This window comes from Manacus vitellinus, unplaced genomic scaffold, assembly GCF_001715985.3.
Source record: "Manacus vitellinus isolate BGI_N305 unplaced genomic scaffold, ASM171598v3 scaffold_6_pilon, whole genome shotgun sequence".
Classification (NCBI taxonomy): Eukaryota; Metazoa; Chordata; class Aves; order Passeriformes; family Pipridae; genus Manacus; species Manacus vitellinus.
The window spans coordinates 38,259,019-38,275,240 of NW_021940750.1; the positions used below are offsets into that span (position 1 = coordinate 38,259,019).

The 16,222-nt window shown below is 41.7% G+C and overlaps 1 protein-coding gene across 6 annotated transcripts; it reads right to left on the minus strand.

The window, feature by feature from the left end:
- Positions 1–377: 377 nt before the first annotated feature.
- PCNX4 (pecanex 4) lies at positions 378–16,222 on the minus strand. Of its 6 annotated transcripts, none has more exons than XM_018082827.2 (12): positions 16,182–16,222; positions 13,740–13,792; positions 12,371–13,097; positions 10,551–10,730; positions 9,948–10,462; positions 9,033–9,133; positions 8,762–8,884; positions 8,158–8,521; positions 4,895–4,998; positions 3,408–4,444; positions 2,700–2,886; positions 378–2,347 (listed from the first exon to the last, which is right to left on the minus strand). In XM_018082827.2, the coding sequence occupies exons 3-12, from the start codon at positions 13,057–13,059 to the stop codon at positions 2,096–2,098; spliced, it is 3,552 nt and encodes a 1,183-aa protein (XP_017938316.1). In that variant the 5' UTR covers positions 13,060–13,097; positions 13,740–13,792; positions 16,182–16,222; the 3' UTR covers positions 378–2,095. The 6 variants fall into 6 exon arrangements, with proteins under 6 accessions (XP_017938316.1, XP_017938315.1, XP_008920451.1 ...); XM_018082826.2 differs by having other exon boundaries at positions 16,171–16,194; XM_008922203.2 differs by lacking the exon at positions 16,182–16,222 and having other exon boundaries at positions 13,740–15,835.

Sequence of the window (16,222 nt, forward strand, 5' to 3'; positions counted from 1 at the left end):
CAGAACAAGAGGCTGTAACTTTTGTTTCTGCCAAAAAAGAATATAGAAGAGTGTAACAGGAAAGGGCATTGGGAACTGGGATCACACTGCAGCAAAAAATGCTGGGATGTGCTGATGGCTCCGTGCAGCAGTGAGTGAGGGGCCTGGGACACGCTGCCTGTGATAGCAGGGGACAGGATGTTGCAGGGCATTACAGCCCAGCCCCACATTCCTGTGCACAAACAGGAATTCTGCCCATCACTAATTGTGCTCCTCCATCTGGTACCAATCAGGATCTCTGCTGGAACTCCAGGGCCAGTTACCAGCAACACTCCTCAAGAAGGCTGGGTACCATATGGAGAGAACCCGAGGAAACCAAGGGAAAAGCATCACAGCTCTCATTTTTCTTCTCAACTACTTTATTCAGTTTACAAAAGACAAAGAATGAGGGCAGAAATCACAGCTATCTCTGAATAAAAGACTGCTGCTGCAAAAAAAAAAGGTCATTAAATTTTCTGTGGCCGTACGGAAGACAAGTATTAAGAGGTTTACAATGAGGCAGGGAGGGTTAACTGGATTCAGGAAATAACTCCCAACTTTCCAATTGCTGCAAGAATAGCAGAGAACTGGAGTGAACTACTTGAAGGGTTCGTGACACTCCTGGTATTGGAAGTTTTACATCAGAGTAAACATTTGCCAGGGTAGCTCCTTCTGAGGGAGCTGAAATAGGTTATCTCTGCAAGCCCCTTCCAGATCTCTTCCATGACTCTGAATTTCCAGATGCTGCTCAGGGCCGAGCATGGCACCAAACAGGTGTCTCCTGACTGCTTTGGAATTCCACTACACCTCGTGCATAGTTTTTAAAAATCATTTATAGTCACTGACCAGAAGAAACAGCCAGCACTCAAGTACACTGCTTTGTGACAACGAGGAGTAAAAGTAATAAACATGCTCCAAATCAGACTAGGCTGGGTGTTCTAAACCAGTTCTACTTCAGTTAAGGAGCAGGTCTCATTTAAATTCATTCTATAGGTTAAGGAAATATAATTACCTGCTCCCTGCTCAGCATTTGCCAGCAGTACCTACATTGTAACTACTGACCTACAGAGAAAGCACATTCATGTACTAAGTGGTGGTAGTGAACAGGATCAGTGAGCCACTGGAGACTGGACCCAGACCTGCTTTAGAGGAGACTAATATTGCAAACCAGCTGCCAAAGTCTGTTCCAACCTGTGGTAAGGTTAAAAAAAATAAATTACTTCTGGCATAGACAGTTGGATTTCCACCTCCCCCCCTCCATCATCAAGCTCTCACTGTATTTCTGGAAGACTGGTTAGTGAGGTGGATATAGGTTGCAAATAACATAATATATATAATATATATCATACATATGGATACTGGAAGAAGGAGATGAAATTATTCCATTTGTACTCTCCTAATTATACATATTTACTTCTTTCATCAGTAGGTCACACAGGTTATCAGTGTGTCAGAGCACACACTGTTTTATATAAATTCTCTTTACCAAAACAAATACTTTTGTAAAAATTGTCCCTTGGAACTCACTTTTGTTAAAGCATGGCTGAGAACTTAAAACAACTACGGAATATCAGTTAAAGTCATATAACAAATACTAGAACTGAACTCAGTCCAATAAAAAATGGCCAGAATAAAAAACCCCTCATATAAATAGTCCTATGTACACTTTGGTTGCCAACTCTGGGGTAGACAGTACTACAGGGAGCTGTAACCTGACTGGCAGTGCAAGTCACCTGTCCAAGAAAAAAAAAAAGTAAATATGCACCAAAAATAGTTAATGATCAGAATCGTGCTGCTCCTCTCTAAACTGGAGAAGAGAATTTCAGCATCTGGCTCGTCAGCCACACAGGCAATGGTGTCTCACATTCCAGCAACAGGAAAACAATTCCAAGCTTCCTGCCTGCTGAAGGTTCTGGCCAGCACCATCTCTGTGCCAAGGACATGGGCCAGCCTGGCACCGCCACCGAGAGAAAAACCTGATCTGTAGTGCACAAATGGAGCACGAGCATTTGATTCCCAACATGCAGGTGAAAAATACAAAATAACAACAGTCATAATGAAAAAAGAGAAGGACATTCTAGAGCAGAGGGAGCTGCAGGAGCTCTGAGGAGTACACGGGGTAGCCCAGGGGCGGGTCGGCAGCCTGCACCGTCAGGTTGCGCAGCAGCACCGGGTGTGCCTGGATGCTGTACCGCTCCTCGTCGTCGTTGGTGGCATAGAGCAGCTCCCAGGACAGGTTGGCCCACTGACCTCGGACAGCCTCAGCATTCAGCTTTCCCACCTGCACCAGCAATTCCTGAAGGGTGAGGACTCGCCCGGTGTAAATTCCCTGTGAGAACAAACAGATCACGGTGTCCAGCGCGTTCTCTGAGACGAGGCACGAGCAGTTTGGTTACAAAGCTCAATGAAACCTTGGGGCTACATGCCACGAATATCATCCCTTTAAACACAGCAAAGTATATAAACCAGTCTCCTGGTTTTGACTCTTCCATCTAGGGAGATAATCAGGAAATGCTGCTGCATCTGTGGTGTGATTTTCAACAACAGTAGCGTCAGTTCCTCTCTAGTACAAACATAAACTTTGCACAGCCGTCAGGGAACACAATTACGAAGGGAAAAGAAAGAACAGTGGAAAGGAAAACCAAATTTAGACCTTGCTCACTAGTAATTCTTCTTCTTACCATGCTTGGGTCATGCCCCAGTGAGAAAAGATATGGCTTTTCCTGCAGAACTGCCTGCTGCCACTCCAGGTCTGACACCAGCCCAATGTACCAATCGCTGTCATATTCCTCCAGATAATTCACCAGCTCTTCAAAGTTCTCCACCGGACCCAGGCTGGCTTTGTCCACCATAAGTTTAAAAGTGTATCTGAAAGGTGCAGAACACCACATGGTCACTTGTGCAGCAAAGACAGGAGGGAGAAAGACTCTTCAGGCCACAGAAGGTGGAAAAAGGCTCCAGCAAACCCTGTCAGTTACTACTTGTCAGCTGAGCCACGGCCAGTCGGTCTGGCTGTGCTTTTAGCCCACCCAGATCTAAAACACATCAGCTTAAGCTTCTCTCATTCCCCTCCAACACCGTTCCTGCTGCCTGATAATGGAAAATGCCAAAATCCAAATCTCTTAGATATGGGGACAATGAAAATGCGTTGTTTTTTCCCCCCTTAACACAGCAGATTGGAGACAGCTGCTGTTGGGAAGGGAGGAAAGAAGAAAACTCCATACCACAGGCTGCACTGCCAGGGGTCACAGGCAATGGTTATGTAGGAAGAAGCTACAAATACATTTAAATGACACGGGTTAAACATAACTTCAATGAAATGGTATTCACTTCCAAAGCACAGGACTCTCTAATTTTTTCATATATATGAGGGAATGTTTTTCTTTTACCTGAATGCTTTTAATGCCAGCTGGAATAGCTCTGGTTTGCCTGTCAGCCAGTCCAAACCCACGGACCAGGGAATGCCCCCAGTGTAGGCCCTGAACACGTGGCTCGGGGCAGGCACAGCGTTATCCAGGCCAAACAGACCAAAGCAACATGACAGCACTCCCTGGATGTACAAGTCCTTCAAAGCTTTATCTTCCATGAGGTCTGCAAGTAAATTGGAAGGTTTTTCTTTCAGATGGAAAAAGTCCAGCTGACTCAGAACGAAGTGGTACCATTCCTCTGGAAACCTCTGCCTCATCTCACTGACTTTGGAAGGCGGTACCGGTGCTGTTCTCCATTCCTCAGGGATGCTCAACAGCTCTGAGTAAGAGCAACTGAATTCAACCCGAGGCAACACTTCTGGCTGTTTCCCTTTGTCTACAGCAGGCAGCCCAAGCACCACAGCCCTGTACAATTTATCTTCTGGTGACATTTCTTCTGTGAAGTCTTGGCTCTGTGTTTCCACAGACCCTGGAATGGACAGATGCACTTTTGGTGTCAGTCCCAACTGCCCAGGTTCTTTTCTGTCTTTTGTTCTGCCACTGGGTTCGAAATCAAAAATGTCGCTATCATCAGTCCAGTCCTCCACTGTATCCACACTAAAGCTGTCCTCTTCCCTTGGAGCCCTGGATCTTCCTACTGCACTGCTGTGCCGATTGTCTGGAAATGATCCTTGTTTGTTCTTGTTGGCACCGCCTGGGCTTTCCCACATCTTCGATTTTTTATAACAATACTGGACAAGCATCCACACAAGCACTTTAATGAAATCATCTTTCAGGTGCTTTAAATTCTCATGAGAGTCAATGATCCCAGATAACACGTTCCTGGCATCGGAGTACAGCCGCACAGGTACCACAGTACAAGGAGTCAGGATGTGTCCAAAATGGGGATTGGGAGAGAGAATCTTCGTGCGCTCCTGATGTTCAAAAGCCATTTCAAAAATTTCGTCAACTCTGTGAGCTTCAGCAGCATGACAGGATGTTTCCTGCAGTTCTAGCCCCTAAAGCACACATGAAAACAACCTCCTCTTAGTCTTCACCAGGACATGTCTTTATATGCTAGCAAGCTGTTTGCTTCCAACAACATTTTTTCTGAACTAAAATATATGTTCCATTGTCAATACTTTCCACCACTGAACCTATAAATCTAACTGGAGAGAACAGCTAGATGAGCAGATGCAATAACAGAGCACTCACTGCAATACTAGACACAGATCAATGTCTTAAATGAATCTTTGCCCCATGCAGATCTTATCAGCCATTTATTGAAGATACTGTGTCACAAGCTGGATGATAAATTCCACATCTGCTACACATGACTGGCTAGTATAACCCTCATCTTAAAAAATTAACTATAGCATCAGGTAAATCAGTTACACTGATGAAATGCTACACAGCAAAATGTTTTCATGATTTCCAAACATGAATATCTCAGTGCTCAGCAGAGTTACCTTAATGTTAACACCACAGTACGTGAAGCCTTTTTCCAGCACCAATATCCACATCAGCCTGTCCTGAAAGCGGCACAAGTAATGTGATCCAGGTAGAGAGAGACCTAGACAAGGGAAAAAACCCAACAAAAACTATGTATTACTTTGGTATCATAGTGATGAAGACCTTTTCTCCCTGGCAATGAAAGGATTCAACTGCAAACACAAAATATTTCTGCATCAACATCACAACCAGTTATAACTGGCTAACTAGGAGCTTAGAATCCTAAAGAAACCAGCTGCAAAGCTGGATCTTGAAACTGCAGTGTTAACTTTGAGAAAAGCTGTGGAAAACTGGGAAACCCTCACACAACTGCAGGCTAGGGTTAACCCTACTGCACGAGGGTTAAGAAACCCCACCCTTAATTCCCTTTGTAGAGATGATTTTCATGATTAAAGATCATCTTTGGCTGCATTTCCAACCACTCAGTTCCCACTGATGTTCTCTGGAGACCTAAAATTCTTATGACTGAATGCATTAAAGAATCATGATATAGCACACGAGTACCCCAATGGCCCAATTTGCTGTGGAGTAAGAAGTTTATTTGTTATGGGAGAAATAAATACGTAACTAATCAGGATTTGTTACCTACAGCACCAGTTCCTAAATTGATTGCCTGTGTTCCAGCTTTATTAGGAAATCACAGAATGGTTTGGGTTGGAAGGGACCTTAAAGATCATCCAGTTCCAACCCCCTGCCATGGGCAGGGACACCTTCCAGCAGATCAGGTTGCTCCAAGCCCCATCCAACCTGACCTTGAACACTTCTAGGGATGGGGCAACCAGAGCTTCTCTGGGCAACCTGTGCCAGGGCCTCACCACCCTCACAGGTGAAAATTTCTTCCTAATATCCTGAAGTATCTTCTATATTTCTTCCTAAAATATCCCCTACAATGTGAAATCCAGAGTGTAAATGATTCTGCCAAGTGTCAGCTCACCAGTGACACAACACCACACCCATTTTACCAACACATAAATAGAGACAGGGCAAGAGCACCTGCTCATCCTTAAATATTTGTGAATCAACATCAGACACACTGAGCACAAACAGTAGATACAGAGGAAATCTTCTGCAGTCAATCTGAAACACCTTTGTGTGTCTGTGCATAAATAAATCTGATCCCACTGTATTAAGCTTGACATTGCCAAAAATACAGCCACACAAAATAAACTGGAATTTGAAAATAGGGTTCTGAATAACACCAAAGTAGTTAGTACTCAAAAATCCCACTGCAAAAATTAATGACACTCGTGTCCAAAAAAGCCACACAAAAGGTACCTTTTCTCTTTTCTGCCTATTTCAATAAAAAGTGCAAGGCCAAACTTTCTAAGAACTGGTGGTTATACTGTATTTGAATTATAGCCTAATGTCAACTTCCCTAAAACAATGGTTCTATCCTTAAGCATGACTTTTGCTGCCAGTTTATGACCTGCTTCTGCTGTCACTCATGTCCACTTGCACAGAGAATTTTAGTTTTAGAACGCTGTAAGATGAAATGAGTGAAACCAACCATTAAGCTGTAGTTAAAATTTAAGTAACCTCTTCTATCCCACTGAGCTAATGAAGTGCATTTTCTTGCTAACATTTTGCAAAGATTTTAATTCCTTTCTTGCTAGCTGTTAAAGCTACTAAAACTCCTTTACACAGAGAAAAAGTACGGGTTTAAATTAGTGACACACAAAGTGGTACTGCTTCATTTTGAACTCATCTGAGAACACCACATTTTTTCTTGCTTGAAGACATTCATTCACAGATTTTCCCATTAAAGAAGAGACTTTTTCTCCCCCCTCAAGACTAGTCTTTTAAATTATTTATTCTGAGGCAGACATGCCATCACAGTCATTATGGCAAAGGGGAAAAAAACTCCTATAAAAATATGTATAGACATAACACAGAAGAGAGATATAAATATATCTATTATATAAATATATCTATTGTATATATAAAACACAGATGGGCTGATGCTGTAGGCAAACTGAAGTATCTCTCTCTAGAGGAAAAACACTTCCTAGTTTAATACCTCCCTCTAATCAGTACTAACAGTGCAGCAAATGTAAAAGTAAAGCACTTGGTTATATTCTTCAAAAAAGCATGATTAAGGCTAACTTCCACTGCCTTCAAATATTAGTCCATTTTGTCTAATCATAAGCCATTTTCTAAGAGGCTTATGTAAATACTTGCCTCTTGTCTAAGGGCAGCAATCTTCTGATTATTTAGGTTACACAAAGGCTGTTCCTCGAGACAACGAGCTTGCAATTTTAACAGTTATCCTGTCTCCAGCTGGGAAAAAGACCAAGCATTTCTTCACCTCTGTTTCTGTAATTCTGTGAAATCCCCCTCACGATGCCTTTCACAGGCTGTAAACCCACAAGTGCTGTTACAATCCTGCCCTGACTGCCTGCACAAGATATGACATTAAGTCTTACCAACCGGTTCTGTTCTCAACCAAATACTGCTAGTTGTGCTACATCATGTATTTTATAAACATCCAGTCCATATTCACCATAACTAAGTAACAGAACCAAATCAGCAAAGCCAGCTTCTGGATCCTGAGCAATGGGATTGATGCAGAGAAAGACACAGCCACAGAGAGCAGTTTGACACACATCCTCCTCTGTGCTGTCTGGCAAGAGAACTCAATTTATTGCCTCCAGTTAGGTGGGATGAACACATTCCATCCTTTTTGTTCAGTATAAAAACATTAGGATTGAGACTGTTTCATCACCATTTAATTTCTCCTTAAAGGGAACCACAGTTATTTTTTTTATGGGAATGTAACAAGTAGAGGTCATAGAACCATTAAGGTTGGAAGAGACCTCCAAGATCATCAGAGGCCAACCTTTGGCTGAACACCACTATGTCCACCAAAACCAGGGCACCAAGTGCCACATCTACTCATTTTCTGAACGCCCCCAGGGATGGTGACTCCACCACTTCCCCGGGCAGCCTGTTCCAATGCTTGACAATCTTTACAGTGAACAAATTTTTCCTAATATCCAACTTAAACCTCCCCTGGTGCAACCTGAGGCCGTTTCCCTTCATCCTATCGCTGGTTGACTGTACAAGAAGGATCAAAGTACCCGCTTTTTCCTCAACTGAACAATCTCTGAGCATCAGATTTAACCCACGCCGTGAAACGCGGTTTAAACCACGGTTCTCCCATTCTCCAGCAAAACCACCTTTCCTAAGGTATTTAGCTTCATCAGTGTTGCTGTGCACCTACCCAGGCTCCCAGTGGCCAGTGCAGACTGCAGGGCCACAGCCAGGCTGGGCACCAGCTGCTGGTAGTACACAGTGTCGGGGCACACACAGGCCGTGGCACCCACAGGTCCCGGCCAGCTCCGGACAGGCCTGGGAAACCCCACCAGGAAGACGGGCAGCGTGAAGAGCGGCAGCAACGGGGAGGAAAGGAGGGCGGAGATGGCGATGAGGGTCAGCAGGATGGGGAAGAAAACCACGTTGAGGGTGATCAAGGTGGCGGTGGATTTCCGGCGCTGCTTCTTCTCTGTCCACGATGTCAGGAGAATGGCCAAGGCAAACTGCAGCTTGGACACAAACTGGAGCAGGCGATCCCGGAGGAGCCCAACCTGTGGGATACAGACAACCAGCAGGTCATTTGTAACCCGTGTCATATTCAGCACTGCCAGAGCTGCCTTGGCTACAACGATTTTATGAAAATTAAGTATGGCTATCATTGATTGCTGTTACTATTTATCTTAGTACACAGTTTTTAGCTTCTGGGTTCTGTAATTCTCTAATAGGAGAAAGCAAGGAAATAAGGACTTTAAGTGACAACTACCTGCTTAAATTTACATTATGACAGTTACCAGCAAGAGTCTGATTCCTGTATCAAGGCTTCTGTTCCACCAGAGGTCTGGATTAAACACCAACATTTGTGCTATTGACACAATCACAATGTCCAGTAAGGCATTTTCTGTATTCTGCCAGACCTAAAACAGAGATATGTTAGACACACATTTAAAAATGTATCTATTTATCTCTGCTTTCATGACCTGGAACGTTTCTTCCAAGCCACCTTAATACTTAAATCACGCAGAAGAGCATTTCTTAGGCTAACAGATTTAAAATTCAAATTACCATCCTAAATATTCTCGTGAATCCAATGCAAACAGACACAGAATGAAGGTTTTGTAGCGAACGGTCTAGTGACAGGAACGCTATCATAGCAAACGGAGACACTGGAATTGAAATAAAACAATCATTGATTTCCTTTCAAAAACATAATAAAAGTCTACAGAGGTAAGCAGTCTTATTGCAGAATGGAAATCTTAATAAAAAAAAACTCTTCCCTTCATTATCAAACTCCTCTTTGTGTTACACTCCCAGGATACTGAACAGCTTGTTTGCACTAATGGCCCAGGACAGCAAACATTTACATCAGTGCTCAGTTGTTACTTGCTATTACAGTTTTTCTGGCCTTTATTTGTTTCTCCAAGAGAATGGGAATACTCAAATAAGTAAAAATAAACATGGAATAGCAGTCATCAATCCACTTTCCCAAATTAATGCTTCTTTATGAAATAGTTTAAATCAAATTTTTATTCCCTCAAAGCAGATGCATTTCTCCCTGACCTGCCAGAAAGGAGGTTCCCTTTCCTAGCAAGTTGTAAGAACCAAATATTTAGTCATTTGAAAACTCTTAGATCACTTTGTTGTGAGAACCTTTTAAAAAATCTGCAAGTGCCATTTTTTTCAAAAGTGAGTATTTAAGTCATAACTAAAATCCTTTAAAAGGCCTTGCTTTCTGAGCTGGGCTTTTAAAAAGCTGAACTTTTTAGGTTCACCCCTAAAAAAAATAAATAAAATCACTTTCAAATATTCTGAACCAGTAACTTCGACCTCAATGCACAATTTACCAAGACATCAACAAGTATTTCAAGCTATTTGGTTTTTTAGTTAATTTATAGAATCTTGCACATACAGCAGTTCTAGTGTTGTTTCAATCTCCCTACAAGCATCATCTAACAAACAACAGACAGTGTGTATTCCTACCTAGTGTTAGTAAAATCCTCCTGACAACACCAACTTTCATTAGCCTTCTTTGCTTCTCCATGAACACAGTCACAGTCCTGACATCCTTTGGGTAAAAGGGGTTTCGGAAGACTCCAAACAAGTACACTCTCTGAATCTCTCTAAGAATCCACATAATTACAAGTAATAGGATCAGAATGTAACTTGCTATGGCCTGAGGACTGGCCTGGGAGAATGATGAAGAGCCTGCGAATCGGTGCAGCAGACTCGCTTCCGTGAGGGCAAATGTCAACACAGTCAAATAGAAAATAAATTCCCTCCACCCAAATTGCATCCTAAGACCTCTGTGCATATTTTTAGGTTTGCTGGAGGCTAAATGGCTGATCATGGTGTGATTGAAGGCAAAACCAATCTCGCTTAGGTTAAGACTCAGTATGAACCCAAATCCAGTCATGAAGAGGATCACACCGAGAGTGCTGGGAATGAAATACGATGCTATTGCTGTTCCAGCAGAAATGAGAAACATTACTAATAACCTGTGAAGGAGAAAATAAAAAAGATTTGCTTGAAAAGAAAAAGGTTATGAACAATACTGATATATTTTACAATCATATAAACATTTACTTTGTGTTACTTGACATAGGTGAACCTCCTAGTCCAAACTCCAACAGTTGTTCCATTCCCCACAGAAAAAGTGCGTCAAGCGGGGGCAGAATTCCCATTGCCCACAAGAATGGCAGGAAAAGAAATAGGATGTGCAAAATCTGGTTTGTCTGTTCTAGAATGGGTGCGTTGACAGCAAACCTGGATAAAAGAAGAAATGGATTTGACTTCTGTGAAGGAAAGGGTAACTTATGTGTGGGAAGACTTTTTGTTTAAATACACAGCAAATCCCAAAGTAAAACCATTCCGTATTCAACCTACAAACCTCAATTACGATGTTTTAAAAGGAAAAATAAGGACAGACATTAATGCTTGGGGCAGTAACACATTAATTGGAACATCAGAACACAGCCCAATTTTCCATTTAAGAGATCTGAAGTCTTTGGATTATGCAGATGAATCCAGTCATGCAATTATCCCAGTTGTTTTGATACTGCTGTGATAATACACTGAAGAAAGACTTGTGCAAAAAGAAAGGTCCACAGGCTCCAAAACCTCAATAGTTTAACAAAAAAAAATGCAAAGTATTTTTTCAGAATCACAAAAGCAAAACTTTATGCCAGTCCAAGACCCAAGAGGTAAGTCTTAACACTGGAAGAACTGGTATGTTGCCTGTACACCTAAACTCTCTTTAGGAATATAAAATATTATTTTCTATATAAAAGTGTCAAAATCATCCTGTAAAAATACAAAGATCAGTGTCAGAAATCTGCATAAATTCTATGTCATATGTAGTTCACCAGCTAGATAATTCAGTTAAAGGTGGACTGCCAAGATATTTGGTTTCTCTCTACTTTTTATTAAATAAGCAAGTAAGCCTCAAAGGAATTTTATCAGGAATTTAGACAATGTCTGAATTTTCTCCTCAGGAAATTAAAAGAAGAACTTGGAGTATAATTCTCCTGACTTAACTGAAGTGGAAATGAGGGTAAATCTTTAACACAGACATCTCCAAGTGCAAAACTAGTAAAATCAAACATGCCCTTTTTTTTTTTAATGCATCTGAAGTACCCCAACCATAAAATATGTACATGTGACAAAGTGATATAAATATCACCTGACAGGGAGAATGAATGCGTAAAGTAAATCTAAAAGCATCTTGCTTTAAGAGATTCTGCAAATACTTGTTAAGAAAAACCCATCTGAAAAACAGAAATATAGAAGTCTCCTATTTGTAGCTCTTTTGTATTACAAGAGCATTTAAAAATTCAAGTTCAAAATCCATACAACCAAGATATAGCAATGCTCACATTTGCTTATCCACTCATTAAAACCAAATTTAGAGTCCTGTTTTTTTTTTTTCTGCCTGTTGTTTAAAACACTCTGCAATTATTTTGCAGAGATTAAATGAGAATATATTCCAGGATGAAATCTGGACATAAATCCAGTATTCCTGAAGTCTGCAGTGTTTAGATCTACAATTCCAGGTGAGGAATATGTGTTTTCAAAACACATTTTTTAAAAGGATAGTGATGGAAATGCTCTGGTACAAAAATACTAAAAATTACATGGTAGAAGACAATTTTACCTTAACATATGTACAAACTGCTTTAACTGTTCTTCCTAATTTACATGGAATGCTATAAAAATTTAGGAACCTTTTATACACAGCACAGAGCCTCAATTTTCACCATACACATATCTGGTTTCTTTCCTTGAAGTTCCTACAGTTGACTAAAATCCCAAAATAAATTTTCCTCAGAAGAATAATTTCATCTCTCTCATCAAAAATACACAGAATAACCACTACTTAAATTAGCTAAATGCATTATTAGGTTTACCTGTGTGCAAGATCCACTGCAATAAAGACAAAAATGTAGAAAGGTCTCATCAGAGCAGTGATTTCGTAAGTATCCAGTGCTTGGAAAGTGGCTGTTTCAGTAGCTGTGTTTATGATTAATGAATACTCTCCTATACATATGGTCACCCATCCAAATACAAAGATCACAACAGTTCCTCCAATGTTGCTATATAACAAGGTTATTCTGTTTGGCAGCAAATACCAAGTTCCCAGCCCACACAATACCCCTGCCAGAAGGGAATGAAATACAGTGTTGATTATATACTTCTTGCCAGGAATAATAAATTTTACTGTCTCTGAACCTACACAGCTGGAAAATTCAAACTCATCTTCATCTGTCAGGGTATTCTGAATTTGCATTCTCTCTACTGTCACTGTTTTCTGCTTTGCATGTAGATTTGTCATCTGGAGAGCAAGTGCAGTGACAAACATCAGTCCTCCTGACAGTGCTGCAGTGCAATAGTCCTTCATGACTCCCAGCTGGTACAAGAGTGTTCCTACTCCTCCCCAAACCCATGGTGTCAGAAAGAGAATGATCTGGTTCACATATATGTAGGGAGGGGCACAATAGCCTAATTTGAGCCGGGGACCTCCCAGCACAGTCTGAGGAAAGCGCTTCAAGAAGAACTCCTGTTTGTAATCGTTGAGCAGAGGTACATCTGGCCCCATCCTTGTGACTCAGGAATGCTGGCTGAGTGCCATCTTTCCTGTGAGAGAACAGAAAGGAAAACACGGAAACATTACTGATTCTGCAGCTCAGGACCCAGGGGATTCTCGTGTCTTAATTTTTATTTACCGAGTTACAGTGGAATTCCGACACATCAGGGTTAGAATCTGCCAGAATACAACCACTAAGCAAACACCTCTTTTAAAACGTGAACATATTCTTTAATCTGAAGCTTTAGGCACCGAATAAAACAAATAACCTGTTCTTGGGAGATGATAAAACCAGCTCATTTCCACACCAGAACACCTTCCTAAAAGTGACACTTTTCCCCACCTGGTCTAATTCCAATTGCATCTTGCCACAGAGCTCTAATTCCAAATAATCCTGTTAAGGATCTCCTTATACAAACAGAAGAGTCAGGGATTTCAGTGAGTAGCCACATAAGTGCAAGGCTACAGGCACACAGAGGTCCCTGTAAAAATCAAAGCCTTATGTAATGAACTCAGTGTAGGAAAATATTAGTAGAAGCATTAAAAATTACTTTCCACATCAGCATTGTTAGTGTCCTCCCTACAGAGCCCAGTTGCAGAACAGGATCTCACTGTACTCAGCAGTACAATGAACTAAAGAGTTCGCTTTCTGCTTCCTAAAACACATAAAATTAAAAAAATAAATACAGTACTTGTGGTTTGTAGCAGAGTCAGCATATATTCTTCTGTATGTCAGTGGAGAAAGCTGGAAAAAAGGAAACAAAAGATAACCTGTAAACACTTACAATGGCCCATCAAACTGGAATCAGGTACAAATATTCATTTAGAGGGGATCAGGCAGTGTAGAAATAATGAAGGTAAGGTGGTACCAATGATATTAAAATATAATTCTGTGCTACTAGTCATGAAAGCAAGAGTCTATGAATGACAGGTAGAAATACTCAAGCTAAAAAATAGGGTGAAAAAACCAGCACAGAAATGCAGTGCCAAAGCACTTAATTAATAATAATTCTAAAAAAGAGATGTTGGTGTGCATTAGGAGATGTGCAAGTTCTGAAATTCTGACTTTCTTCTGCTGGACCCGTACAGTCTGATGAACACCTATTGCCATCATGGCACTAAAAATTAAACACCCTGCTGCCATGGAGTTGCCAAACTGCTGTGATCCCTTCTTTCTAAAATACCAAATGCTTCTGGGCTCTTCTAAGAACAATTTACCCCTTTTATTTAAACAGGTATCAATCATTTGACTGTAGGCAGATGTTGGTCATCACGGAATGAAGTCAGAAACAGCACAGCTGAGAGATTAAAGGTCATTCACGGGCATTATCACGACTGGAAATTTGCATTCAGGGTCCACTAATTCAATACACTCCACCATGAAAAGCAGGACCCCACGGGCTCTGTAACTACTCTCCATGTAGGATGTGGAATTTATTTTTTTTAAATATAAAATATTTAAAACACAGGGATTTTTTGGTCACAGTATTTCAAGGCACTGAAAGTTTCTTAAAGCAAGGAGAAGGCAGCAAGTCCTAATGGAAAAGGCACATGTTGACAATGGAGAGGGGAATTCATCCCAGTCAGCTCAGGAATTTGAAAATGTAACAGTGACACACCCAACTAAAAACAAATTTCAAATGTAATTTAAAAAAAAAAAATCACAATTCAGCCAATCTTCTTTAGAAAAATAAGCATTGTTTAGAGGGTACATGGGTATGAGACTAAGCTGCTGTGAAAGTTACAGGCAACTGAAGTTTTATAGGCACATAAATGACAGAACCTGAGTTTTAAAACAAACATGGAACCAATAGGTGCATAGTTTTCCTTGAAAAACAGTTTTCAGGCAGCTGTGTTTTTCTGTTCCAAGAAGGGCTATTTTTGTTTTGATTTCTGGTCTGCGCTTGTGTTTGTCAGTTTATATTGCTAACTAAATGTTAACAAAACATTCCTCTTACAGTTTCTGGGTAAACAATAGGCATCTTTGTGTGAGACACAAAAATCTACACACATAAACAATATAGTTCTGCTTGGCTCCACTCCAAAACGAGCCATGGAAAGACGTGAATTTATTTATAAATGAAAATCCTGAGACTGAAGCTCACAAACTACGGAAACTCTATCCGCAACCATCCTCCTGGCTTCCAAACAGTCAGGTAGCACATGAGGACTTCAAAGAGGGACTCATATGTGTCTCTTAATTCCAGTGCAAAGCCCTAGCAACAAGACTCCGTAGATCAGTGAGTGTTTACAGGACCTGGCTTCAATATACATTCCTGACATACAGGCCTGGTCCCACTTTGACAACTTGCCTGGTTACCCAAACAATTCACACAACAGCCTGTCATCACCAGCGGGGATCCATGAGACTTGGATACTGCCACAACAAGGATGGTAAAAGGGCTTCAACACCATACAGTCACTTAACCAGTTCTCCCCTGCAATATCCTCTCTTTGTTCCTAGTACAGAAGGAAACAAAGCAAATCTTGCCTCAAATTTAGGTAGAAATTCACAGGAGGGTACGAATTTTGGTCTAAATGAACATCATCCTTCATGTACGCTGGTGGTGGGTCAGTTCAGTTTGGTTTGGGTTTATTTCCAGCAGATTACAGAATATGTGTACAGCTGACTGCAACCTAAGCAGCTGAAACACATAAGTCTTAAAAATACTTACCTCGGTGGTCTTCCAGGTGTTTTCACGTGAGGGTAAGTGAGGACTACAAACCCCCTGCTAGCACAGGAGGGTGGACGGTGGTGGAAGATAAAGAAGAGTTTGTGGCATCTCCTGTCCAGAGGCACCTTGTGCCCACCTGTGTGCCCGGACACCTGCACCCCCGGGCAGAGATCCCACTGGTTAGACATCCCTGGTTAAGGATTCCACAGGCCAACTTTCCAGCCAGGAGCCAGCCAGAGCAGGCTGGGGCCCTCTGCTCAGCAGCGCTGATGCCACCCCTCACTGAGGCTGGGGACGCAGCATTTTGGGACAACATTCCCCATCCAGCTTTGGGATGAGCATCTCAGGACCACCTTCGGGAAAGGTCATAGGCCACCTCCTCCCGAAGCACCTCTGCCCCTGACCAGGCGGGCTCCCACCGGAGCCGCCACTCTTCCCACCAACCCACCTCGGTCTCACCTCATCTGCGGATGGCACATAAATTAAAAGACCCAACCAAG

Coding starts and splice junctions, on each gene's coding strand:
- PCNX4 (XM_018082827.2), bottom strand. CDS start 13,059: ATGGGGCCAGATGTACCTCTGCTCAACGATTACAAACAGGAGTTCTTC. Junction 10,731..12,370: donor GCAGTGGATCTTGCACACAG/GTAAACCTAATA, acceptor TCTTTTATCCAG/GTTTGCTGTCAACGCACCCA. Junction 10,463..10,550: donor CCTATGTCAAGTAACACAAA/GTAAATGTTTAT, acceptor TCTCCTTCACAG/GTTATTAGTAATGTTTCTCA.